The sequence below is a fragment of the Glycine soja genome, chromosome 1 (assembly GCF_004193775.1).
Source record: "Glycine soja cultivar W05 chromosome 1, ASM419377v2, whole genome shotgun sequence".
NCBI classification, from domain to species: Eukaryota; Viridiplantae; Streptophyta; class Magnoliopsida; order Fabales; family Fabaceae; genus Glycine; species Glycine soja.
In genome coordinates, this window is record NC_041002.1 from 27,584,517 (window position 1) to 27,612,141 (window position 27,625).

The 27,625-nt window shown below is 36.6% G+C and overlaps 3 protein-coding genes across 3 annotated transcripts; all 3 read right to left on the reverse strand.

Moving 5' to 3' along the window:
• Positions 1-2,897: 2,897 nt before the first annotated feature.
• Positions 2,898-3,515, reverse strand: LOC114420429. Its single transcript, XM_028386347.1, has 2 exons — positions 3,420-3,515; positions 2,898-3,338 (listed from the first exon to the last, which is right to left on the reverse strand). The coding sequence occupies exons 1-2, from the start codon at positions 3,483-3,485 to the stop codon at positions 2,898-2,900; spliced, it is 507 nt and encodes a 168-aa protein (XP_028242148.1). The 5' UTR covers positions 3,486-3,515.
• A 3-nt stretch (positions 3,516-3,518) lies between these two features.
• Positions 3,519-4,917, reverse strand: LOC114420509 (serine/threonine-protein phosphatase 7 long form homolog). Its single transcript, XM_028386401.1, has 3 exons — positions 4,072-4,917; positions 3,910-3,994; positions 3,519-3,824 (listed from the first exon to the last, which is right to left on the reverse strand). Exons 1-3 carry the CDS (start codon positions 4,911-4,913, stop codon positions 3,519-3,521), a joined length of 1,233 nt encoding a protein of 410 aa, XP_028242202.1. The 5' UTR covers positions 4,914-4,917.
• Positions 4,918-9,100: 4,183 nt separating this feature from the next.
• On the reverse strand, positions 9,101-26,952 carry LOC114414361 (HD domain-containing protein C4G3.17-like). The gene is made up of 8 exons (XM_028378622.1): positions 26,416-26,952; positions 25,125-25,249; positions 12,504-12,541; positions 11,394-11,504; positions 11,226-11,305; positions 9,928-9,964; positions 9,662-9,703; positions 9,101-9,573 (listed from the first exon to the last, which is right to left on the reverse strand). Exons 1-8 carry the CDS (start codon positions 26,680-26,682, stop codon positions 9,488-9,490), a joined length of 786 nt encoding a protein of 261 aa, XP_028234423.1. The 5' UTR covers positions 26,683-26,952; the 3' UTR covers positions 9,101-9,487.
• Between the last annotated feature and the right edge of the window lie 673 nt (positions 26,953-27,625).

The following is a 27,625-nucleotide window of genomic DNA, read 5'->3' on the forward strand; positions in this document are numbered from 1 at the left end:
AATTGTATGGGGTAGGGTTAGGCCTTATTTTTTATTTGTTAGGGGTAACTTCAAATTTTTTAGAGGTTAGGGTTAGTTCGTATTTGTTAGGGGTTAGGGGTGGGGTTAATTTTTTTTATTTGCAGGGTTAGGGTTAGTCCGTATTGTTTTAGGGGTTAGGGGTTAGTTCTTATTATTTTAGGGGTTAGGGTTTAGTTCTTATTTTTTATTTTAGGGTTTAGTGTTTATTTATTAGGGGTTAGTGTTAAGTTCTTTTTATTTTAGGGTTTAGGGTAAACAAATTTTATTTTAGGGGTAAAGGCTAACTTTTTTAGAAGGGTTAGGGTTTAGTTCTTAACTTGAGGGGTTAGGGTTGAGTGTTTATTTGTTAGGGGTTAGGGCTAAGTTTTTGTTATTTAGTGTTTGGGGTTAATTTTTTTTATTTGAATGGTTAGGGTTAGTCCTTATTGTTTTAGGGGTTAGGGGTTAGTTCTTATTATTTTAGGGGTTAGGGTTTAGTTCTTATTTTTTTAAGGTTTAGTGTTTATTTTTATTTGAGTTGAAGTGTTATGGTGTAGTTCTTAATTTTGAGGGCTTAGGGTTTAGTTCCTAATTATGAGGGGTTAGGGTTGAGTGCTTATTTTGGAGGGGTTAGGCTTATTTTTTTTATTTAGGGTTAGGGTGTATTTCTGAACATTTTAGGGTTAGGGCTAAGTTTTCTTATTTTAGGGTTTAGGGTTAATTTTTTTAATGTGTACTTCTAATGAAATAAAATTACATTTAGAAGTTAAAATAAAAATTATTTTTTTTAATGTGTACTTCTAATGAAATAAAATTACATTTAGAAGTTGAAATAAAAATTATTTTTTTTAATGTGTACTTCTAATGAAATAAAATTACATTTAGAAGTTGAAATAAAATTTCTTTTTTTTAATGTGTACTTCTAATGAAATAAAATTACATTTAGAAGTTGAAATAAACTTTATTTTTTTAAAGGGTAAGGGTTTAGTTCTTATTTTTTAGGGTTAGGCTTAGTTCTTATTTTAGGGGTTAGGGTTAAGTCATTTTATTTTAGGGTGTATGGTTATTTTTTTTATTTTAAGGGTTAGTTCTTATTTTTGAGGGGGTAGGGTGTAGTTCTTATGGTTTAGGGGTTAGGGCTAAGTTTTTTATTTGAAGTGCTAGGGTTTAGTTCTTAATTGTTAGGGGTTAGGCTTTAGTTCGTTTTTTGTTAGGGTTAGGGCTAGTTTTTTTATTTTAGGGTTAGGGTTTAGTTCTGAACATTTGAGGGGTTAGGGTTAGTTCTTATTTTTTAGGGTTAGGGTTAGGTTTTTTATTTTAGGGTTAGGTTTTAGTTCTGAACATGTTAGGGGTTAGGGTTAGTTTTTTATTTTAGGGGTTAGGGTTAGTTCTTATTTTTTTAGGGGTTAGGGTTAGGGTTAGGTTTTTTTATTTTAGGGTTAGGTTTTAGTTCTGAACATGTTAGGGGTTAGGGTTATATTTTTATTTTAGGGGTTAGGGTTAGTTCTTATTTTTTAGGGATAGGGCTAAGTTTTTTATTTTAGGGTTAGGGTTTAGTTCTGAACATGTTAGGGGTTAGGGTTATATGTTTATTTTAGGGGTTAGGGTTAGTTCTTATTTTTTAGGGATAGGGCTAAGTTTTTTATTTTAGGGTTAGGGTTTAGTTCTGAACATGTTAGGGGTTAGGGTTATTTTTTTATTTTAGGGGTTAGGGTTAGTTCTTATTTTTTAGGGGTTAGGGTTAGGTTTTTTTATTTTAGGGTTAGGTTTTAGTTCTGAACATGTTAGGGGTTAGGGTTATATTTTTATTTTAGGGGTTAGGGTTAGTTCTTATTTTTTAGGGATAGGGCTAAGTTTTTTATTTTAGGGTTAGGGTTTAGTTCTGAACATGTTAGGGTTTAGGGTTATATGTTTATTTTAGGGGTTAGGGTTAGTTCTTATTTTTTAGGGATAGGGCTATGTTTTTTATTTTAGGGTTAGGGTTTAGTTCTGAACATGTTAGGGGTTAGGGTTATTTTTTTATTTTAGGGGTTAGGGTTAGTTCTTATTTTTTAGGGGTTAGGGTTAGGTTTTTTTATTTTAGGGTTAGGTTTTAGTTCTGAACATGTTAGGGGTTAGGGTTATATTTTTATTTTAGGGGTTAGGGTTAGTTCTTATTTTTTAGGGATAGGGCTAAGTTTTTTATTTTAGGGTTAGGGTTTAGTTCTGAACATGTTAGGGGTTAGGGTTATATGTTTATTTTAGGGGTTAGGGTTAGTTCTTATTTTTTAGGGATAGGGCTAAGTTTTTTATTTTAGGGTTAGGGTTTAGTTCTGAACATGTTAGGGGTTAGGGTTATTTTTTTATTTTAGGGGTTAGGGTTAGTTCTTATTTTTTAGGGGTTAGGGTTAGGTTTTTTATTTTAGGGTTAGGTTTTAGTTCTGAACATGTTAGGGGTTAGGGTTAGTTCTTATTTTTTAGGATTAGGGTTAGGTTTTTTTATTTTAGGGGTTAGTTTTTGAGTTTTATTTGGTTTAGGGTTCATTGATTATTATAGTTTGATACGCGACATAAATATTATCCATAAGTAAGCCTTAATAAACTGAATATCATACATTACGCCATGAATGTCAAATTACAAATATACAACAAAGCCTTAATAAACGAAGACATGCAAATCATTCATTTTGGTGTCCGTGATGTCGTGAGGATGTGCCACATGGTCGATCCCATCTTCGTGCTTGGCGATCAGGATTTCTTCTGCCCCGATGCCTCCCCGCTTCTTCTTCGTCAGCCTCCGCAGAAAATGCGTGCCGCAAATCAACACCGAATAAGTCACCCGTATTAGGTATTTGTCCCGGTACATTCCATTGTGTTCTTAACGGGGCATTAGGTGTTGGAATTGGGCCATGATATTGCTATGAAGGGGTCATTGTGGGCCATGAAAAATGAGCTTGTGTTTCCGCAACACCACCGAACGATTGCTGGCTTGCAGAAGTATCAGTGTGATGACCCTGAAAAGGATATTGATACATCTGGGTCGGATACTCAGCAAATGTTTGTGGCGTGTAATACATTCCATGGCCACGCTCCGCCATTTTTTGGGAATATTCTTCCGCTTCAACAGTGTCCCTTCTTCTGTCTATCCCCTGAGTTTCAATACTTGACTGAAGCATGTGAAACTGTTGTGCAGGAAATTGACGCTCTGATGCGGGACCATGTGACACTGGCTCAGTGACTCTCTCTTGCTCTTCGGATAAAATTGTAATTTTTTCCACATAAGGCACGAGATCATCAAATGTGCATGTATTCCTCCCTTGAGGAGACACCATGTATTGTAATGCCTCCGCAACTTCACCCTGCATTTATAAGGGTAAGAAAATTAATGGCCATCATTAAATAAAAGTTCAAGTTAAAATTTGAAAAAAATTTAAAAATATCAATGTAGCCGTCTTTGCATTTGCTGGGTCAACAAACATCTTTGTCTTTCGCCTATACCAGACCATGTAGTCCGAGTTAAAACTCAATAGGCCTTCTTGTCAGGGATAAGCGTCGACCCTGAATGCATGGCGATTATTCCACTGATCAATCATTGGGGCGAACAATTGCCCCCAATTTTCGTCATGTTTCCCTTTCAATGTTATGCCATGAATGTTTAAGGGTTGTGAAGGAGACTCTGGAATTGGCTGTTGCATCCCAAATTGTCTCAATACTCTGTCCGGTTGGTGCCACTCAATAACTTGGAAACAAATTAGTGGCACCACCGCGTACCACGCGAGACTTCCGACTAAACAAACGGGAGGCAACAGTGATATTACGGTTGATGGGTACGGCTCCCACACAAACTGCATATAACAACATAGTTATGAACATTTTAGTAAAATAACACATATAATTTTTTATTTTACAAATAGAATAACATCTTCTTACCTCATGACGTTTCATAATATCTAACTTGCGACGAAAAACTCTCACATCATCATTGCCGATATGTTGGTTTCCACGTCGCAGCCACCTACAAAGATTAAAATTTAATATATGCTAAAACCATTTATTCTATTGAAATGAAAGACGCTGCTAAAAATGACTAACCTATGCCCCAGTGGTGTATTTTCTACTTGGGAAGGAGTCCTCTTTGGAGCCAAGGTTGGACATCGTTCCCATGCCCACATTTGTAGTAAGATGCACATACCTCCGATTGATTTAGTTTTATAATCGGTGGCATTGCACATCTCTCTGTATAGAAAACCAAGTACGGCAGCTCCCCATGCATATCTGCCACATTCTTCAAAGTCACGTAAAAATTGAAGGTATCTTAGCGAAACTTTGTTACTGCTTTTATCAACGAACAAGACACCTCCAATGAATCTCAATATCCATGCACGGGCAAACCTTCGTACTTGTTCTTCGTCGTCGTCATTATTTATTTGGGCAAAATGGTGAGCCAGCCAACTTAATTTAACCACACTACCTCTAATTTCATCTTCTTGTGGTCTGACTCCCAATAATTCCTCACATAAATCAGCCCAATCAAGATTTGTTGGACCGATTAATGGTAAACCATCCACACTTATACCTAACAATACAGAGACGTCTTGGAGAGTAATAGTACATTCTCCGCATCTCATGTGAAAGGTATGTGTTTCTGGCCTCCATCTTTCAATCAGAGCACTAATTAATGAGGCATTTATTTTTAAGTACCCCATCTTGATAATCCAAGCGAAACCAGATTGTAGAAGAAAAGGAAAAATTTGCTCAGGAATTTGTTCTTCCCCTTGATACGTGGGGACAGCTCGTCTGATATGTAATTTCCTATCTTCTTCCCCATTCCAAACATGTTCTGAAACATGTTTAGGTTGCATCCATAATACATCAGCATCGATGGGACCAGACTTAATGTTAACATGTGATGAAGATGATGATGAAGATGCCATTGCTACTACAAAAAAAAAATATAATACATTATTTGTAGATAATATAAATTAAATTAAACTACACACATTTATAAAAACATTATTAAATATCTAACAATAAATTTGAAAAAAAATCAAACTGGCCAATTTTTAATATATTCTATACATAAATTAAAATACATGTGAACAAAACTTTAAATAAATAATTTTTTTTCTACAATTAAAAAAAATAATTGAATAAAATATGGACTAACAAATTATTTATAATACAAACAAATATTGAAATGCAAAAAATTATTTAAAAATATATATACAAAAATTATAATAATGTACAATCTATCATATATTTAATAACATAAATTTTCTAAAACAATTAATATTAACCTACAAACTAAAACTAACAGTGATCATATATATATATATATATATATATATATATATATATATATATATATATATATATATATATATATATATATATATATATATATATATATATATATATATATATATATATATAACTAAAAACTAAAAACTAAAAATTATTAACTCAAACAATATTAACTTATTAATTCATTTATTTAAAACTATACTATCTATATATAACATACAAAAATATATAATACACAAAAATATAACACTAATAAAGCAAATTTACGCATCTCTAATATTACAATTATTTATTTACGTGTAACATGCTTAATATTATAAAAACTAAAAATTTATGTCTACCTAAAATTTATAAATATGTATGCTAATATTAATTTATACATAATATTTCTACCTTATCTAATATTAAGTGTGTGCCTAATATTTCTAAGGCTAATATTAAGTGTGTCGGAACGTTTGGCTGTGGCTTACTAAAATATCATATATATACTACAAACTAACCTTCAAATATATACTACAAACTAACCTTCAAATATATACTACAAACTAATAACAGCATACTTATTTTTATACAAACTAACCTTCAAATATATACTACAAATCTAAAAATATATACTACAAACTAAATAATATTTTTATACTAACTAACCTAACCTAACCTAACCTACTCTTCAAATATCTGTTACTACATAAAAATTAATAACAAATAACAGCATACTTATTAATTTATTATTAATAATAACTAACCTAACCTTACAATACCTATTAATCTTAATTAACCTAAACTTACAATACTTATCTAGCTAACCTATTATTTTAAAAATATTAACAAACAGAATATATAAATCACTTATCTAGCTAACCTGTTATTTAAGAAAATCACTTACCAGCCAATTAAGAATTATGAACTATGGAAGAAAAAAACTCAGCAAAAGCAAAGCACCAAGAGCAAGCACCAACAGCAAGCACCAACAGCAAGCACGCAGAACACTCAAGAAATTCAAGAATGGAGAAAAGAAAGGTAGTAGAAGAAAAGAAATGTGAATCCAAAGTTTACGTTCAACTTATTTTATAGAAAAAAAGCGTACAATGGTCAAAAGCTCTCTGCATGCCTAAACGCTATGCTGCATCCCTAAACAATGGAGAGCAGAACCAAGCCTGCAAGCCTGAAAAGTTGAAGCCCTGCAAGGTTCACGTGAACCATGGCTGTCTCGCCAGAAGGGCTGGCGGCACGCCATGAAGCCCTATCCCGCCCATCGTAATGGCGAGTCCCACAGATTGGGTGTCGCCAGTGAGAATGGCGATTCTCACTCCTACGTGGCCTATGTCGCCACTACCAGGGGCGATACACCCCTCTCTCCTGCTTTGCCGCCACTGGCAATGGCGGGTTGAGCCTTGCCGCCAGTGGCAATGGCGTTTTCCCCCTAAAAACCGACCCCCTCCGTCATTACTTTTAAAACAAACCCTCAGACGTAAATAGTTTTTAAAATAAGACCCCTTAGGTAAATTTGCCGCAAGTGATGCCTCACTATCACCATTGGTCTGGTTTTTCTTTCATCATGCACAACCATTAAGGACGTGTTTTAAGGACGTGTTTGGATTAATTGATACATGTTGAACAACAAAATCACACTTTCCAAAATAAAATTGTTAAAAGCCTTCATCTTAAAGCCCGTTGAATTAGTTCAATTACTTCCCAAACACATTAAGTGGTGCAACACACTAAAACAACCATGTCATTTTAAAAGAAGCTAAAAGTTAATGAAATAAATAATTCAATTTTCGCAGTAACTTATATGCATCTTGTTAACTAATATTTTTAAGAAATTGATTAAAGAATTAAAAAAAATATTTATTATATAAATCATAAGAAAGTATAAAAAAGATCATGAACAGTATAAAAAAAAGTAATTATCCATTTCTCAATAAAAATATTTATATTTCTATTTTTAATTTCTTTACCAATACTCATTAGCATTTTTAAAATTATATAATGTGATGACAGCTTTATGTCTCTCTTCTTAGGTTCACTAACTCACACAACTGTTGGTTGGATTTTTTAAACTTTATCAATAAAAAAAATTAAAAGAAATACTACTACAATATTAAGAAATGGAATAATACTGTATTCATAAAAATGATTATAAAAAATTGAGAATGATATTAATAACTAACTATTCCCTTAAATTTGCAGAAGAATACATTTCTCCTTATGATACTATTTATAGGGGGGGAAAATCCACTGGACAGTGATTTTCTTTCTTCAACATGAATCACGGTCCTGAAGTCAAAAATAAAATATATACACACACATATTATTCTCTTATCTTTTCATGTTCTTTTTCATTTTTCAATCGACACTAGAGAAGGCCATTGTTCCCTTCAATTAAAGTTGTCAGCATAGCATACCGAAAAAAAAAGTTGTCTGCATTAAACTTTAGAATCAGAGTTAGATGCCATTCCCTGTTGACCTAAGTGTCGGTCATCACCATTAATTGTATTTATTTAGAAGGATTTTCAAGTTGTTTCAAAGTAGAAATGTTATCAAGAGACCTAAATTTTGTTTTGGATAAGGATTTATATATGTTGTCCATACTTTAAGCTTTTCAATTTGTGTTGAATGCAAGTCTGCCACAAATGATTACGATAGTGTAGAGTAAAAAAAAAGTATATTTTTAATTAATACAGTATTGATGAAAAAATGGCACTGAATCCATGTTTCACTAGGCCGAACATAAGGCAACTTATGCCTACTAATAAAAAAATTATTTAATATTAGTATTTATAAATTTTTAATAATCTAGTGCAGTAATATTTCTAAAAAAAAAAGTAATATTTCACCAAAAAAAATTAGTAATATATGCTTTTTTTCCTAGAGAATGAGGTTCATCCTGTTTAAATAAAATTCACATCTACTTTTGTAAAACTATTAGTTTTTTCTTATTATCTCATACTTAAAAAAGTAATTAATTATTAATTATAATTAAATATATTGTTTCTTTATAACTCGATTCTCACCAAATTAATTATATGAAACATTTTTTATTTATCTAATATCTTCATTAAATTCGATAAATCAAATTATTCATTAATTACTTTAGCTTTAAAAATATGTTGTTAAATTAAAAAATACCTCATCTCAAAATTCGGTGCCTAATATGATGATGGTGACAGCCAATTGAACTCACTAGGAATGATTTTTTGCACTTTCTAATGTGTTATGCCAATACACAAGTTCGATGTTCACGGTTATGTGAGACTATTTGTACATACAATGACATCATTTCTTGATTCTCATTGAAAATGTTTGTTTTATATATAGAAAGTTCTGGTCTTTTGGAGCCTAATCATGATTCACAAATTGATAATAAGGGACAAAAAGTAAATACCTACGCGATAAGTTTTTTAAAAAGAAAATTATAATTATAATTGCAAATTGCGGTAAATTGGATTGAATTGAATCACCCAGTGTAATCAAGATTGAATTGAAATGCTTTGTCAGTGCCATTAACTAATAATTATCATAAATTTAAGATTTCATTTTTCAATAAGAAATTATTTAATATTATATGTTTTCTGAGACACGATTTTAATCATATTTGATACTATTTTGTGGTAATTTTCTAAAATTTTCACAATTAGTTGTTTTCACTTATTATTTTACATGAGATATACGGTAAACCTTGTCATAAGAGAATATTGTCGATGTGAAAAAAAAAACATAATTATTATAAGAGTAATTTAGCCTCTATTAAAAATAGTCATTATTGTTCAGAATTTTCAAACTAATGTTTAGTTGAAATTTCAGTGCCTGACTATTTGATTAAGAAAAGATTCATATTCAAGTTGACTTCCTAAACTAAAATCAAGTAGTTACTTACAACTTCCAACTATTTCTTAGGCAAATTACAGGTTATTGAAAACTTGCCTAAATATTTGATATTAATTTACATACCAATGTTAACAAAAGAAAAGAATAGAAATAAAGGCTAGGTTTAAATGCGTCACCAAGATAGACAAAAAATGATTCCAAAGAAATTATCAGGCAGGGACAACTAATAGGTGTCACCCCAAATTATGTCAAAATTCCAGAACCAGGATTTGCAAGAAATCATGCTTATGGGTTCTGGTTAACTTAGCTATTCTGTTAATCTGACCAACCATGATCACTCAAGCCAAGATGGCATGACTTGTCAGGCACTATATCAACGTGGCCTTTTTGCTGATAAAGATTTTCTTCTTGAAATGATCTCAGCCGCCCAACTTTTTCCGATTTCAGTTTGAAACTTCCCTGAAGACAAAGTAAAAGATGAAGAGGTTGACACAGGATCAAATAAAAATTATGAGCATTTCATTTATGACTAAAGTTTCAATTCTACCTGCAGTTGAAAGGAAGAATTCATCCAACACTTTTCCATGTTCTGCACAAGGTAGAATATAATCTGAGATACTTGGCATCTTTGTAACGTATCATGAAGAGTATGTAGCAAAAGTAAAAATAGCATTCACTTTAGGAAGAACTATCAATTATCAACTCATCAGTCGTCAAAAAGTTGGAGTTCAACTGTTTAAGAATTCCAAACATAAGGTGGAATGGTGATAGGAATTCAATGTTCACATGCTAATATATCTATCTATAACGTACCTGTTTCATATTCCAGCGCTTGCAGAATCATCTCAACCTGATCAGAATGAACAAGGACAAATGCAATTAGAAATGAACATGGTCCCGGTATTACAGTTCCAGAGATGCATGTTATGAAAACATAAAATAGTAATGTAAATTACACTTTATTGTCTAAATTTGTTACAAAACCCCTTATATTTAACCCCTCTCATGTTTCCTGTTGAAAATCAGACTGCATTCATCGTAATAATTGTAGTTTATAGGGATATAACCTCTAATTAAGGAAACTGAATATATATTTATGTGTAATTAATACAATAAGCTTATACTCCCTCCATCCCATAATAATAGTCGTGTAAGAAAAAAAAAATTGTCCCAAAATAATTGTCATTTTAGCTTTTCAATATAATATTAATTGTTTTTTTTCACTTATATCCCTTATAATATTAATGATATGGACTACAAAAACTAAAAATGAATTAATGATGATAAGGTTAATTTTGTAAAATTATTATTCTTTTTCATTTGTTTATTAGTTTTTCTTGGTCTGAGTAAACAAACTGGTATGGGACGACAATTATAATGAGATGAAGGGAGTATAAACTCTCATCCGTGGTGCATACAGACACACAATTTCAGTTCAATGCCTTTGTTTCCTCTTTCTTAAGATGGTATTGGAGCCTATCCTAAATCTATTACCGATAACCTACCATATTATCCATGCACCAAACCCAAAAAGTACTGGGCGTGAGAGGACTTATTGGGAAAAATCAAGTCCCACATCAGCTAAAAATAGTGTCAAGATAGAGTATATAGGTAGGAGGCAACCCTTACCTTATAAGCCAATTTTGTAGGGTTGAGTTAGGCTCAAACCCACACATTCTAATATTTCCCTTGATTAAAAAAACACTGTAAGTGTTAAAAATTTGTCAAAACTGATCATGTAGAGCCTAGAGGTCATTTGTCATGTCTGAAATATTTTTTGCCAAAACTTTATCAGCTGAATACATAGTTTTATTTTATTCTCTGTAGTTTATTTTTCTACAACCACAATTCAGAGAATCTAGAACTATTCTTTTCTCTTGTTTATTCATGGAACTTATCATCTGACCTAGTTTCATACCAATGCATAGAAGACAAATTAAAATGTTCTTAATTTGGTAAATTCTGTTTGATTTAAGGAAAACGGACAACTGATTTGGAAACTTAATTATAGGATTTAAAGTTGGTGGTGCACTGAAGTTGATTTGCAAGAGGGAAGAAACCACCAAAGAGAAGTTCAATATAACCATAAAACACACCATTCAAACAGATACCTTGTCAAAATCCTTTACAAGATTTGCCTCTAAAGAAGAATTGTTTTCATACTCTGCCCAAAGTTCTTTGATCTCTTCAGCTGTAATAAAAACAAAGTGGCCTCAAGTAAATTTGATGCCAAATTTGGAATCTCTGTAAAAGTTTCCCAGAAAAATAATTTGCAATACCTCTTATCCCTCCACCGAGAAGTTCACACATTTTGCTTAAGGCTTCCTGCTCCATTCTGCTCTTTTCAGCCTTGGGCACACCATCAGATGGTGTTATATCTCCTACAATAGCTATTGAATGCAAAACCATGCTCAAACTTCAATAAATTATAATCAGCAATATATTAAAGAAGACTTGATACCTTATCCAATTCCTTTTATCTTTTTCTTATGTATACTTGAGGAAAACCAATGTGTTGAGTATTCACAATCACATACAACTAAGTCAAAATTTGAGGAACAAAGTCAATTAATCCAACATTCTTTTATTGAATTTTTCATTCCTTGTACATGTTATTATCTATGGCTATGTTTGGCCCAACTTAGTTTTTTAGGAACAACTACTTTAAAATAACTCAAAATAAGAGTTTTAGAAGTAAAAGCTGCTTAGCAGTTTTCATTTCTTTTTGCTTAAAAGAGATTATGAGAGAGAGAGCATGGAAGGAGAGATGGAATATCAAGGGGAGAAAGAGACTGAGAAAGCAGACAGAGAGAGAGAGAGAACGAGAGGAGAGGAGAGATATTGGCGGGGGGAAGAGGGAGCCTTAACTTGTTTTCCTTTAAAACTGGGGAGGTTCTTAATTTCTTAAGAGCATTTTAGAAAATGTGTTTGACCCAAGTGCTATTTTTAAGGATAAGAAAAGCTCAAAAAAGGTTGCACCAAACACTACCTAAGTATTCAAGTTAGATTTTTCATCTTATTCAATAATTTAATAAGCAGAGTCAGTATTTAATAATGATTACCTAGCAATATTCAACATGCTATTAATCCATTGATTTTCATAAAGCTGGGGAACTGAATTTTGAGAATTAACTGCTCTTCCAGGCAGAGAGGGATGCTCACATAACATAAATAAATGAGCACGTCCTCTACAATTTATGCTACACTGCATTGTGAAAATTACCAATGATTTCAGCTTTCAAGGACATGAGTCATCATCCAGTCATTTTGAATGAAATTTGAAAAAATTGATTTCAAGCCAATACAGCAAGCAATTCATCCAATGTAAAATTTGTCACCAAGATATAAAGAAATGCAGAAAAAATTCAATCAGAGGAAATCAGACATACCCTCTGCAATATCATGCACGAGTGCTATTTTAATACATCTGTACAGCAGGAAAAAAGAGTGTAAAGCGAAACCCAAATGGATCACCTAAAACAAATCCAGTAAATATAAATAACAGGAATGGGGGCAAGTAAACAAAGTAAATTACTCCAACAAAAATGAATTTACAGAGATAAGGAAGTTTAGGACAAAAATCAGTGAGGTGAGATATAAACATACTGACTGACACTATTACACTATTAGACAGACAGTATTCACAAGGTAAAAGAAATCTGTTATTTTGGCGAATGACGAGTGTGCATAGTTTGCATTCTCTTTATACCATCTAGACTGTACAAAATTACAAATATCACCGACAAAGAAATGCCTCACTAATCTGTGACAACAACAAATTACGTAGCAGCTTTGCAACAAGCTTAGAGGGTATAGCTTGAACAAGAATTTGAAAAAGGCAATTCATTATCCAGCCAAAATTTAATGCAAGACTTTTTATTTTCTTTTTAATTTAAGAGGTGAAACTACGCCCCAAAATGGACCAGCAGTTGAATGATTTGGCCCTTGCTTAAGTCAATATCTCTAGCTGCAAGAGTTGTTTCTAATTTTAAGTTGTTCTTTCTAGCAAATACATAACCCAAGGTCACCTTGTTGGCTCACCCATAATGAAAAGAAAGCTATTTATTGCACAATACGCAATTTAAGCCTCAAAATGAAATCATAACATTGAAATATTAATAGCTAGTACAATATTCCTCAAATTGGATATATGCAAGAAACCATTTAATTTACCCTTTAATCTTTATGGTCATTGAAATTCTAAACATTTATATAAAAAAAAAGAGGCCAATAAAGCAAACCAAGCTGAATATAACAAATTGCATAGAATAGAAAGATACTATAGTAAAACAGAAAGGTCACAACTATATAAACAAGACGAAAAATGCTAGGAACACACTCTCTAACACACTCTTTCTCATGGCTGAAATTTATTGGAAATGACAAAATTTGGTGGGTCCCAATCATATTTAATGACTCTCCTAATTTTGTAGTTTTCAAAAAATTTTAACCAAATAAGGAGAGCGTGTTTGTATTAAGAGAAAGAAACCAAAGAAAATATCTAGAAGAAGAGAGAAACTCTTAGGAAAATCAATTGTATAAAACTGAGAAAGATAAAAACTGAATTACAGAGAGAGATCTTAGTCCTATTTATAAGGTGCAGCATAACTTAGCAAAGGCTAAGTTAGTTACACAGTTCTAACAGAAAGGAGACCTATGAGTTGTTTAACAACTGTTACAAATCTTAACAGAACATATCAACTAACAAAGAATAAAAGAGAGTCTTTTATTCTCATACTCCTAACATTCCCCCCCTCAAACTCCAGGTGGTTGATTGGCACAATCAACTACATTGAGTTTGTCACGTAAACTTAGGAATCTGTTGGTTGAGAGAGGCTTAGTCATGATATCTGCAACCTGCTCCTGAGAAGGAATATGAGAGACAACAAGATCCTTCCTGAGAACTTTTTCTCTAACGAAGAAAATGTCAAGTTCCATGTGCTTAGTACGAGCATGAAGAATAGGATTGTGAGCTAAAGCTACTGAACTCTGATTGTCACAAAAAATTAGAGGAGTATCAAAAGGAATGTGAAGCTCCTTGAGAAGAGATTCAAGCCAGAGAATTTCAGAAGTAACTTGAGCCAGACTTCGATATTCTGCCTCAGTTGTTGATTTAGCAACCAAAACTTGCTTTTTAGCCCACCATGAGACCAAATTAGGCCCAAGAAAAAAGCAAGCTCCTGAAGTGGATCTACGATCATCCTGATCTGCAGCCCAATCAGCATCACAGAACCCAAAAATCTTGATAGAAGGAGTGGTCTTGGCAGGTTTGATTAGCAAACCATGCATTATAGTTCCTTTAAGGTACCTAAGTATGCATTTGACAGCTCTCCAATGCTCTTTCATGGGTTTGGACATGTACTGGCAGACTTTGTTTACTGAGAAGCTAATTTCTGGTGGTGTGATTGTTGCATATTGCAAAGCACCAACCACAAATCTGTACAGCGTAGGGTTCTCAAAGCATGTAGTTTCTTGCTTTGACAATTTGAGATTACTAACCATAGGGGTGGAAATTCCTTTAGCTTCTTCCATATTTACTCTTTCAAGCAAATCTGAGATGTATTTGGTTTGAGAAAGCATGACAGAACCTGCGGAATTATACTTGATTTCAATCCCAAGGAAGTAGTCCAACTTGCCAAGATGTTTAAGAGAGAAAATAGAGTTTAGCTGTGAAATAAGTTGCTGAATTAGAACACTGTTATTTCTAGTGAGGATTATGTCATCCACATAGACAAGCGCATAAGTTGTGTTTCCACATGAGGAAGAGACAAATAAGGAAGGGTCACACTTGCTAGCCTTGAACCCAAGAGAGATGAGAGTTGCTGAAAGCTTTTCAAACCATGCATGAGGTGCTTGCTTCAGCCCATAGAGAGCCTTGTTAAGTTTACAAACAAGGTTACTGTCATGTACAGGTAAATACGATGAGAGATAGAGCGAGAGGGAAAGAGAGAGAGCGAGGTGAGGGAAATGAGAGATACGAAACGGAGAGCGATCAGAGAGACAATGAGAGGGAGAGAGCTGATGGGTGGGTAAAGGTAAGGACCAGAAAGAGGGAAGGACTGAGAGATAGGAAGGATCCCGGGCGAAGCTACGCCGGACATAGCCTTGTACGACAAACAAACTGGAGGGAAAGACCCGACATATCCAGCTTCTACTTCACCAGATTTCCGGAAGAGGCAAATGAGAAGGACCTTTGGGTTCACTTCAAAAAATGGGGGCAGGTACGCGAGGTCTTCATTTCCAAACACCGGAACAAGGGGGGGAGGAGGTACGGTTTTGTGAGGTTCAGTGGGGTGACAGACGTGAGAAGACTAGAAAGGCAACTCGACAACCTGGTAATAGGCGGCATGAAGCTATATGTAAACATACCGAAGTTCGAACGAGGGAAAGGCATAAGCCCAGACACAAAGTCAGCACCCAAAACATGGAAAGCTGGAAGATACAAGGGACACCATGAAAACAGAGCATCACGACAGCATCTTCTACAACCCAGGGTAGTTTCGCATTCATACAAACAGGCCGTGCTCAAAACAGCGGCAGGGCAGACCCGAGACCCACAGTTCACAACATACAGCCCAGGCGGGTCACAAACCTCGATTCATCTTGATATCCCGGCAGAAGCTAAAAGATGGTTTTCAGATGCCTGGGTGGGTCGAGTAAAGAATATGAAGACACTCCATGAGGCTGAAGAAGAAATTGTGTGGGAGTTTGGACAAGAAGTTGTGCCGAAGTACATAGGGGAGGATATGTTCTTACTATTAGGCTTATCGGACACCAGGGCAGAGGAGACATCAGTGGAGGAAGTAAGGCACGGGTCGACGCCATTCTATATGCTGGAGAAGTGGAACCCCAGCATGAAAACAGGGCAGCGGCTAATTTGGGTTCAATGTTGGGGCATACCCATGATAGCCTGGGATGTGGAGCACATTAAGAAGATGGTGGCGGTAATCGGAGAACCGGTGGAGGTAGACGATGATGTAGACGAGCTCCGGAGACTGGACAGAGCAAGAGTGCTAGTCAGAACCGCTTGGAGACCCCCACTGCAACATACAATCAACATATGCATCGCCGACGAGACGCATCAAGTGCATATCGTTGAAGAGGTAGGGCCTGAAAACCATTGTTGCAGATGCCATGCTCGAGATAGTGGTGGCTCGTCGGAGGAGGTTGAATCAGAAGAGAGTGACGCCGGGGAACAGATCAGAAACACCGTAGAAGAAATCGACGCCGCCCATGCACGACACCATATCGGCGGTGACTGTTCTGAAGGTAGCACACGCGCCGGGCACCAAAGACAAAGCCCGATACCTATCGGTCCATGTGACGAACTGCGGGGTAATAACCCGAGTCAATGGGAACATAGCGCGAACCCCAATGACACGGTAGCAATTGACCTAGAAGCTGCAAAAGGGGCAGCGTCAGCACAGCAGATTTCAGAGGAGGGCGGTACAGATTACACAAATGAGGAAAAAGGGAGTGACCAGAAGAAAGTCTATGAGGAAGATATCCCAAAGAAAATCCCTGCAGCTATGGCATTTGAGCTGGTATCCGTTGAACATGCACCCCAATTTACAGTGCATTTAAACAAAAGTTTTGGTGGGCCAGCCCTAACCAATTTCGAAGGGCCACGTGCCCTGAATGCTAGAAGCAACCTCACAAATAATACCCGTGAAGAGATTGGCACCGCTTGGGAAGGATATATCAGCAAGGAAGATGATGACTTAGAAGCTGATGAAAGTGGGCCTCCGATATTGGGCCTCACTAAACTTAACACACCAGTAACACAAAAAAAACAAAATTTGAGCCCAGTAACTAATAAAAATGAAAACAGGGCTTTGCTGATGGTGTACTCCAGAAATAAGGGGCGCAAAAAGCAACAACAGAATCAGAAAAATGAAGACAAAGCAGACATCGCTAATCAGGATCACTCCGAGCTGGGCCTGGAGAATTTTTCTATGATTAGAAAAGAGGCCGAAACACCCAACAGCAAGCTAAGAACCTCACCTGATGATAACCCACAAGAGTTACAGGAGGCAGAACATCACTGGCAAATGATACAGCAAATGGGGGTAACAGCTGATACAAATCACGAAAGATTCATTGAAATGATCAGTGACATGGAAAACAGGGATAGGAAAGAGGCAGAAAAGTTGGGAAATAGAAGTGTGCCCCATGAATATTTTAACTTATAATGTAAGGGGGCTGGGGAGGGGGGTCAAGTGGTCTGCAATTAGAAGGTTGGTGAGGAAACACAAGGTAGATTTATTATGTCTGCAGGAGACGAAGAAGCAACAAATTGATTCCACAATGTGTCAATCCTTATGGGGTGACTCTGATGTGAGTTGGGAGATTCAGCCTGCATCAAACACAGCAGGTGGTCTACTGTGTTTATGGAGTGATAAAAGTTTCAAAGTAGATAGGAGGGTCTGCGGCAGGGGATTCATTCTTTTGGAAGGGAAGTGGAACAACGAAGATCAGAAGCTCTGCATAATCAATATCTATGCCCCTTGCGATAGCCAAAACAAAAGAGTTTTATGGGAGTCTATAAAACAGCTCAAGATCCTAAATCCGAATGGGTTATGGTGCCTGGTGAGAGATTTTAACAGTGTAAGGAATGCATCGGAAAGGGTGGGCATATCACAAAGAGGGATGACTGACACACCCAGTAATGAATTCAATGAATGGCTAGAGGATCTTGACGTGGTTGAACCACCATGTATTGGGAGAAAATATACTTGGTTTAGACCAAATGGGACAGCTAGAAGCAAGTTAGACAGAGCTTTTGTTTCCTCAGATTGGCTCACTAAATGGCCAGCTAGTTCGCAATTTGTCCTAGAACGAAATTTCTCTGACCACTGTCCAGTATTATTTAAATCTAAAAATGTAGATTGGGGGGCAAAACCATTCAGAGTACTCGATTGTTGGCTCAAGGATAAGTCTTTTGGGAAGATAGTGAAGGAATGCTGGACTCAAACACAGCTGAGTGGCTGGGGTGGCTTTGTACTCAAAGAGAAGATCAAACGTCTTAAGGAAAAGCTGAAGTCATGGAACAAAGAGCAGTTCGGAGATACATTTAAGAGGGTTCGGCAGAGCTTAATAAATTGGAATCTGAAGCAGCAGATAGGCAGATGACTCCCCAAGAAATTACAATTAGAAAGAGGCTACAGCAAGATCTTTGGACAGCAGCTCAAGCTCACGAATCTTTAATGAGGCAGAAGGCGAGATCTAAATGGATCAAGGAAGGCGACTGTAACTCCCGTTACTTCCACCTGCTGATTAACTCACACCGCAGATTTAATGTATTAAATGGTGTGGTTATTAACGGGTCCTGGATTGATGAGCCAAATAGAGTCAAAGAGGAAGTCCGCAGTTTTTTTCAGCAAAGATTCCAAGAATCCATGCACAGCAGACCAAATTTAAATGGCATCAGCTTCCATAGTATTGGACAGCGAGAGAACCAAAGGCTGGTGGAAAGCTTCAGCGAGGTAGAAATCAGGACAGCGGTGTGGGACTGTGATAGCGAAAAGAGCCCAGGGCCCGATGGATTTAATTTTAAATTCATCAAGCAATTCTGGCAGATTTTGAAACCAGATGTCCTCCGATTTATAGATGAATTTCATGCAAATGGTGTTATCCCAAGGGGAGCTAATGCTTCATTTATTGCCTTAATACCCAAGGTGACTGACCCGCAATGCCTCAACGATTTCAGACCCATCTCGCTCATAGGCTGCGTCTACAAAATCGTGGCTAAGCTGCTAGCCAACAGATTGAAGAGAACTATGTCATCTATTATAGATGAACGTCAATCTGCTTTCATAGCCGGAAGACACTTATTACACAGCGTTGTCATTGCTAATGAAGTAGTAGAGGAGGCAAGGAGGGAACAAAAGTCATGCATGATATTCAAGGTCGATTTTGAAAGAGCCTACGATTCAGTTTCATGGAACTTTCTCTCTTACATGCTGAGGAGGTTGGGGTTCTGCAAAAAATGGATACTTTGGATTGAAGGCTGTCTTAAATCTGCCACGGTGTCGGTGTTAGTTAATGGAAGTGTCCCACAACAGAGTTTGTTCCCCAAAAAGGTCTTAGACAAGGTGACCCCCTTGCACCCCTACTGTTCAATATTGTAGCTGAGGGGCTCACTGGACTTATGAGGGAAGCAGTCAACCAGGAGATGTTCACTGAGTTTTTTGTGGGGGAGAAAAATGTACCTGTTAGCATTTTACAATATGCTGATGACACCATATTTTTTGGAGAGGCTAACATGCAAAATGTTAAGACAATCAAGTTTATTCTGAGGGCTTTCGAACTTGCATCGGGCCTTAAAATAAATTATGCGAAGAGCTGTTTTGGGGCTATGGGACAATCACAGCAATGGATAATGCAGGCTGCGGGTTACTTGAATTGCAGAATTCTGTCTATGCCATTCACTTATCTAGGAATACCCATAGGGGCTAATCCAAGGCGTAGTGAGCTTTGGGATCCGATCATTAGAAAGAGTGAAAAAAAATTAGCGAGATGGAAACAGAGACACTTATCCTTTGGGGGGCGAGTGATCCTTATAAAATCCATCCTAACATCTATCCCTATTTTCTTTCTCTCTTTTTTCAGGATTCCCAATAAGGTAGCGGACAAGCTGATTCAAATACAGAGAAGGTTCCTATGGGGAGGAGGAATAGATCAGAAGAAAATAGCAAGGGTCAAATGGGACACAATTTGTCTCCCAAAACAAAAGGGTGGACTGGAAATAAAAGACATCAGCCTATTCAACAAAGCATTGCTGGGTAAGTGGTGGTGGAATTTGATGCAGCAAAATTCAGAAATATGGGCTAAAATACTGGATTCAAAATATGGAGGGTGGAGAGCATTAGCTGAAGGAAAAAGAGCCCCCAAGGCATCAATATGGTGGAAGGACTTACAGTCGGTGATTCATGAACAAAAGATGAATACTGTGTTGCAAACTGAAACAGAATGGAAGCTAGGCTGTGGGGATAAATTCAGATTTTGGGAGGACAGATGGGTACGAGGAGGGGAAGCATTAATGAGGAAATACCCCAGGCTATATCAAGTCTCCTGCCAACAGCAAAGACTCATTCAGCAAGCGGGGAGACAAACCGAAACAGTTTGGGAATGGAATCTTGAGTGGAGAAGACCCCTATTTGACAGTGAAGTAGATGCAGCTGTCAGATTTATGGATGACATATCATAGATTCAAATCCAAAATCAGATCACTGACTGCTGGATATGGAAACCCGAATCTACAGGACAGTACTCTACTAAAAGTGCATATTACCTGCTACAAGAGGCCACAGTAGGGGACAACCTGGATGAGGCACTGGAGGATCTATGGAAGCTAAAAATCCCAACAAAAGCTCAAATTTTTGCATGGAGACTGATCAAAGACAGACTACCAACCAAAGCTAATTTGAGAAGAAGACAAATACAGATGAATGACACAATCTGTCCTTTTTGCAGAAGCAAGGAGGAGGAAGCCTCTCACCTATTTTTTGATTGCCCAAAGACACAGCCCTTATGGTGGGAATCCTTCTCCTGGATTCAAACCATGGGAGCTTTACCTATTAATCCCAGGCAACATTTCATGCAGCAAACAATGGGCACAAATGGTGGAAAGCAGTATTCTAGATGGAAGTGCTGGTGGGTGGCCCTAACCTGGTCTATTTGGCAGCACAGAAATCGAAATGTCTTCCTAAATGAACCTTTCAATGGAAGCAAGCTGCTGGAAGATGCAATATTTCTAATCTGGTCATGGCTTAGAGGGTTTGAGAAAGATTTTGTTGACTCATATACCTACTGGTCTAGTAATCTACCAGTAGCTTTTTGTTTATAGGATAGAAATGATGGGTATTTCACTGTAGTAATTTATCAGGTCTGCAATCTGGATCTTCACACTAGTGGTTCCAGCAGCATACCTAGCACTAATACTGTAATTATAGTACCTCCGGTACTTTCTTTCATTTATAATATAATATATTTTGGCTGATCAAAAAAAAAAAAAGGTTACTGTCATGTTCGAAACCTGGGGGCTGCTGCATATAGACAGTTTCTTCAAGCTTTCCATTTAAAAAGGCATTGTTAATGTCAATTTGCTGAAGATCCCAATGAAAGGAAGTGGCTAAAGTCAGAATAGTTCTGATTGTTATAGGTTTCACAACTGGGGAAAATGTTTCTTTGAAATCAAAATCAGGTTGTTGATGGAAGCCTTTTGCTACAAGACGTGCCTTGTACTTACTGACAGGCCCATCTGAATTATGCTTGACTCTAAAACCCCACTTGCAACCAATTGGTTGCCTAGTAGGAGGTTTAGGAACCAGTTCCCATGTATTGTTTTTGAGTAATGCAGCCATTTCTTCATCCATAGCATCTTTCCACTTAGGATCTTTAAGTGCTGTTTTGACAGTTTTAGGCACAGCATGAGTTAGAAGCAAGGTTGGTTGGAGTCTAGGCTTGACAATTCCATTTTTTGATCTAGTTGTCATAGGATGAATGTTAGGAGGTATGACTGGATTGGTAGAGGAAACCGGTGCAGTATTTTCGGAATTAGACTGATTGGTTGATGAAGGATTTTGACTAGGTGAGGGAAGAGAGAAATTTTCTGTGGATGAGGAGGAAGCAGTAGGTATAGGAGGATTGGAAGGTGGTAAGATAAAGGATTGTGTATTAGTGAAGGGTACAGGAATGCAATTGCTGCTAGTGTTGGGAGATTTTGGAGAGAAGAGACTAGGAAAGGGGAAGTGAGTTTCATTGAATATCACATCTTTAGAGATGTATATTTTTCCTTGTTTGCTCAAACACTTGTAGCCCTTGTGATTTTCAGAATAGCCCAAAAATAGACATTCTTCAGACCTAGGCTGTAACTTTGACTGATTATATGGTCTTAGACACGGAAAGCAAGCACAGCCAAAAACTCTAAGTGCATTGTAATCAGGAACTCTTTTAAAAAGAGTGTAGTAAGGGATTTCAAAATTAAGTGATGATGATGGAAGAAGATTAATGAGATAGGTGGTAGTGAGGAAGGAATGATCCCAATATTCCAAAGGCATGGATGCTTGATTTAACATAGCAAGACCCAACTCAACAATCTGCCTGTGCTCTCTTTCTACAGACCCATTTTGATGATGGGTATAAGGACAAGTTAACCTGTGAATGATTCCCTGCTGCTGAAGTAAAGGTGTCAGTGGTTTAAATTCTGTTCCTCCATCAGTTTGAATAGATTTAAGCAGTGTTCGAAACTGTTTTTCTGCCATAGCTTTAAAAAGCTGAAACTTGTTAGAAACATCAGATTTATGATTAAGCAGATAAATCCAGGTGAATCTGGAATAGGCATCAACACAAGTTAGGAAATACAAGAATCCACAAGATGACTCTACTGAAGAGGGCCCCCAAACATCAAAGAATACTAATTCAAGAGGTGCAGTATAAACAGTAGAAGAGGGAGAAGAGGGTAGTTTGTGAGATTTGGCTATAGAGCAAGAATTACAAAAATCACTGCTAGTTTTATTGATAAAGGGTATATTACATTTATTTAGTACAATTGCTAGTGCATCCTTGTTAGGATGGCCTAGTCTTTGATGCCAAAGTTTAAAAGAACTAATTTAGTACAATTGCTAGTGCATCCTTGTTAGGATGGCCTAGTCTTTGATGTCAAAGTTTAAAAGAACTAGATACAACAGTATTATGAATTTCTTTTGGACTAAGGAGACTGTTGTGGACACTAGCAGAAGAGTGTGCGCTGTTGTTATGAGAAGTGGTTCTTGCAAGTGAAGGGTAAAGCTTGTATAAGCCATCTTCTCCAAGAGCTCCTTGAAGAAGAACTTTATGTGAATCCTGAGATTTAACACAGCAATAGGAAGGATGAAACTCAAAGAAACAGTTATTATCGCGAGTGAATTTACTAACACTAAGTAAATTTTTGGTAAGGGAGGGAACTAGCAGTAAATTTTTAAGGGAGAGAGTAGTGTTTGGAAAATAGGGGGACCTAAACAGATTTGAGCCTATGGAAGAGATTCTTGTACCTGTGCCATTAGCCATTAGGATATGTTCATTTCCTGCAGCTTGACTGCTCTGAAGGAGATTATGTGGATCATTGGTTGCATGGTGTGAAGCACCTGAATCTGGAAACCAAGCCTGGGAAATGTTAGCAGTAGGTGGAATTTGTTGCTGCTGGAGGGTGGTGCCATTATTGGGTGGGATAGTGGGTTGATAACCAAAAGGAGGCGCTGGGTTCTGAAAATGTGGACCAGGTAAGTATGGCATCCAGGGAGTGGGAGTGGTGCCATTAGCAAAGTGTGGTTGCTGCATGTTGCCAAAAAATTGCGGAGCACCAAAGTTGGGTGGTGCAAAACTGTGTTGAAGCAGAAAGCCATACGGACCAATCTGAGAGAAGGATGGCCCAGAGAAAGATGGTCCAAAGAAAGAGTATGGGGATCCGAAGTTGCCAAACGGAGCCACAGCGGACCTGTGGTAACACGTTGAGGCTTCATGGCCACGTTTCTTGTAGATCTGACACTGGACTTGGCCACCGCGACCTTGTGCGCCACGGCCGCGATTCTGTCCACGGCCATAGCCACCGCCGTTCGCCGGAAAGCTCCCTTGAGAGGAGTACTGGTTTTGATTCGAGGAGAACGGCGTAGAATTTGCAGTAGCAGCTCCTTGAGCAAAAACGTAGTTCGCAACTACGTGATTTTCTGGAATGTTGGCTGGAACAGAATGTGACACTGAAGTAGATTCAGCAAGATTCAATGTTAGAGGCTCCTGTAGAGCAGTTTGCTTGTGTTACTCAAGACGCGCTTCATGCGCAAGAATCATGGTTTCGATATCAAGAACAGAGACATCAGCATCACGAGTAAGAAATGTTGTGATTGTAGATGAGAGCTTCATATTCAGGAGGAAGACCACCAAGAATAGCATCTGTTTGTTCACGATTGGAGATTGCATCACCAGTTGCTGTTAGAGTATCGCACAATTGCTGAATTCTTTGCAGATACTCACTGCAAGATTTGTTGCCTTTCTTGATGGTTCGCAGTTCCAAGCGTAATTGCGTAGTTCTTGCACGCGTAAGACCATGAAAATGGGAGCAAATGGCATTCCAGACTTGGAATGAATGACAACAAGTCACAACACGACTGAGAATTGAATCAGAAAGCGTAGAAAGAAGCCAAGACATGATTAGAGCATCTTGACGATCCCAATTCGTAAATTCTGGATTGATTGTCCCAGCTGCACGATCTTCTTCGGAGAGGTACTTGAGAGGAACAACAGGATTGACGACATATTTTTCTAATTGATGAGCTCGAAGGACAGCATTAACTTGCTGGTGCCAATTCATGTAACTTTTCTCATCAAGCTTGCAAGCTACTGTTTGGGAAAAAGTTGTGGAAGGTGACGCCATTTTCTCACAGGGGAAGGAAAAAGGCTCTATGATACCATATTAAGAGAAAGAAACCAAAGAAAATATCTAGAAGAAGAGAGAAACTCTTAGGAAAATCAATTGTATAAAACTGAGAAAGATAAAAACTGAATTACAGAGAGAATCTTAGTCCTATTTATAAGGTGCAGCATAACTTAGCAAAGGCTAAGTTAGTTACACAGTTCTAACAGAAAGGAGACCTATGAGCTGTTTAACAACTGTTACAAATCTTAACAGAACATATCAACTAACAAAGAATAAAAGAGAGTCTTTTATTCTCAGTCTTTTATTCTCATACTCCTAATAGTTTGAAGGAGCGTGTTAAAGAGTGTGTTTCTAGCACTCCTCAAACAAAACAATCCAACAAAGCCTTTCAACAACACCAAAAGGGGCACATAAGATTCAAGCAATGTGATTTCAATGTACAATCAAAGAATGTGCTATAGCAATGTACCTACTTTCATGGTTCTACTTAATCATGGAATCTACGGATACATCTCACAATAAAACAAACTGAAGATTCAAGATCAAAACACAAATAAGCATTATAAAAACTCATAACAAGAAAATTTCAATGTCAAACCTTTCTCTATCCAATCCAGGAACATCGCCGGAAACCAAGGCCATTAAAGCCATGCGGTACATATGGTCAGCAATCGATTCAGCACCTTTTATCCCATGATTAACCCATCCTTTCCTTTTTGTGGTCTACAAGGCATACATATATGACAAAGACTATATTATTATTCATTTGTGTTGCAGAACCAGTCTACATCCTCAATTTCTCAATTCATACCGTATCATTATTTTCTTTGTATATCAAATACAAATAACCTAATTCCAACAGTATACACGATATTTGGATACAAAATGTATAGTAAGAATAAATACAAAGAAAAAATTTAAGCTTCCTTAACCAAAGTGAGCACATTCATGACGGATATATATTGTTTCTGCATATGTAAATGACATGGGAAAGAAATCGTTACTGAGAATAATCATTGTCTTCTTAATTTATGTGCTTTTAGCAAAAATGTATTGATAATAAACCTCTAATAGGAGAGTCTATGCTAGGAAAAATAGGAATGGGAGCATGGGCGTGAAACCTTAGTGGCTATTAATAGAAATAATAGAAGCAGCTAACAATAACTGAAAATAAGAAAGTAAGAGTGCATCTATTCTTGATTTGAATTAAGTATCTCACAAACTTAACACTTTAAATCAACGGTAAATACATCCTTACTTTCTCACTTTCACAGTTTCTTCTCAGAGGAGTAAAATCATTGTAAGCTCTATTATAATACACTTCTAATATTCTCCCCCCTAAGCAAATTTCATCTCACTTGAAATTTATAAAGAAAAAAAAAATGTTGCCATAGTTGAACATCTTACACACATCCAATTTCTTAAGCTTCTTCTCCATCACCATTTTCAACCCTCATTGTCATAATTCAGCCAATTCCCCATTGCTCTCATTTAAAGACACTACAAATCAAATCAACAATGCACACACTTTCATGCACAAAGCCATGCATTTCCTTAGCATTTAAACCATTAATAATAAAAAAAAAAAATACTTCGTTGCTTTCACCATTTTCCAGTACAAGGGGTCATGTGAAAGAGTTCATTTTGACCTTTATAACACTCTCACAACAATCATTAGGGCAAAAATAAAACATTTTCTTAAACTAAAGAAATGGCATCATATAGTATTACATCAAATTTTTCCCTCACAGGTTTTCACAATATTTCTTTTCCACAAAAGGGGGTAAATTGGTAATTCCATGATCAAGTATATGATAGAACATAATCTATCGTAAAATTTCATAGGAAAAATTGAAGGAAAAGTGAGTGGTTAGTGATTGTAAGGTTACCTTGAGGCGGTGGCAGAGAGTGAGAAAATCAATGACCGACGAAGAAGAAGCGGAGAACCCAACGGAGGCATCACGAGAAGAGTGTTTGTTGGGTTCGCCGAAGCCCTCCGAGCCTGGAGGTTGGGACCAAACCGAGACGAGCCTGAGGTTCGGAGCGGCGTCGCGGAAGAAAAAGATTGCGGGTGCGAGAATCGAGCGAGAAGGCGAAGAGCGGTGCAGCGATGGCACGCAACAACAAGACGCTGCTGAATAATGAATAATCACCATTTCTTTTTTTTAATTATTTTGTAAAATTTGATGTTGTTGTGTGTGTGTCTGAGAGAGAGAGAGAGAGAGAGAGGGGAGAAATTAATTAGCACAATGCTTGAGTGTGTATGTGTATGTTTGGTTTCGTTTCGTCGCGAGTCGTTTGTTGGTGGTTTCATTGCTTTGTTTGTTTGTGACTGATGTTTCTTGATGGTTCGTTCGTCAACGATGGACCCTTGGTTTTGGGGGTTCAGTAGTGGTCCTGAGAGGTATAGTGTGGGTCGTGGAATGTGTATGGTGGGAATTGGGATGGGGACACCTATTTCCGGTACCACAATTGCTATTAAGATTACCCACGTGTGTAGATAACTTGTTTTAAATTATTCTTTTTATGAAAACATACTTCCTTTGTGGAACATGTGCAGTAAAATTATGATTTTGCTACATATATTTGTTTCACTTCCAAATTATACAATCACGATTTTATTATTACTCCCCCCCTCCTCTCAAATTATACACCCCCTCAAATTATACAACAAAATTACATTTTTATTGTATAATTTTTTTACTCTCAAATAACATAATAAAATCGTGATTATGTTGTATTTTTATTTTCACCTCCAAATAATACAACTAAATTATCATTCTTTCGAATTATCTTATTTCACCCCAAATGTATAACGAAAATGTAATTTTGTTTTGTTATTTAATTTTCACCCCAAATTTGTAACAGAATCGTGATTTCATTGTGTGCAATAACATAAACAATCATAATTTCATTGTGTTATTTTTTTGTTTAATGTATAAAAAGTATTTTAATTTTAAAAAAGTTAAAGTTAATGTTTTATATTGTGATTAACAACCATATTCATGATAGTCTTAAGCCAACAATACCCTTGTAGAGATCGATGTGGTCTGGACCGTCCTTTTTGTCAATACAATCTTATTTGTTGCTCAAAATCAA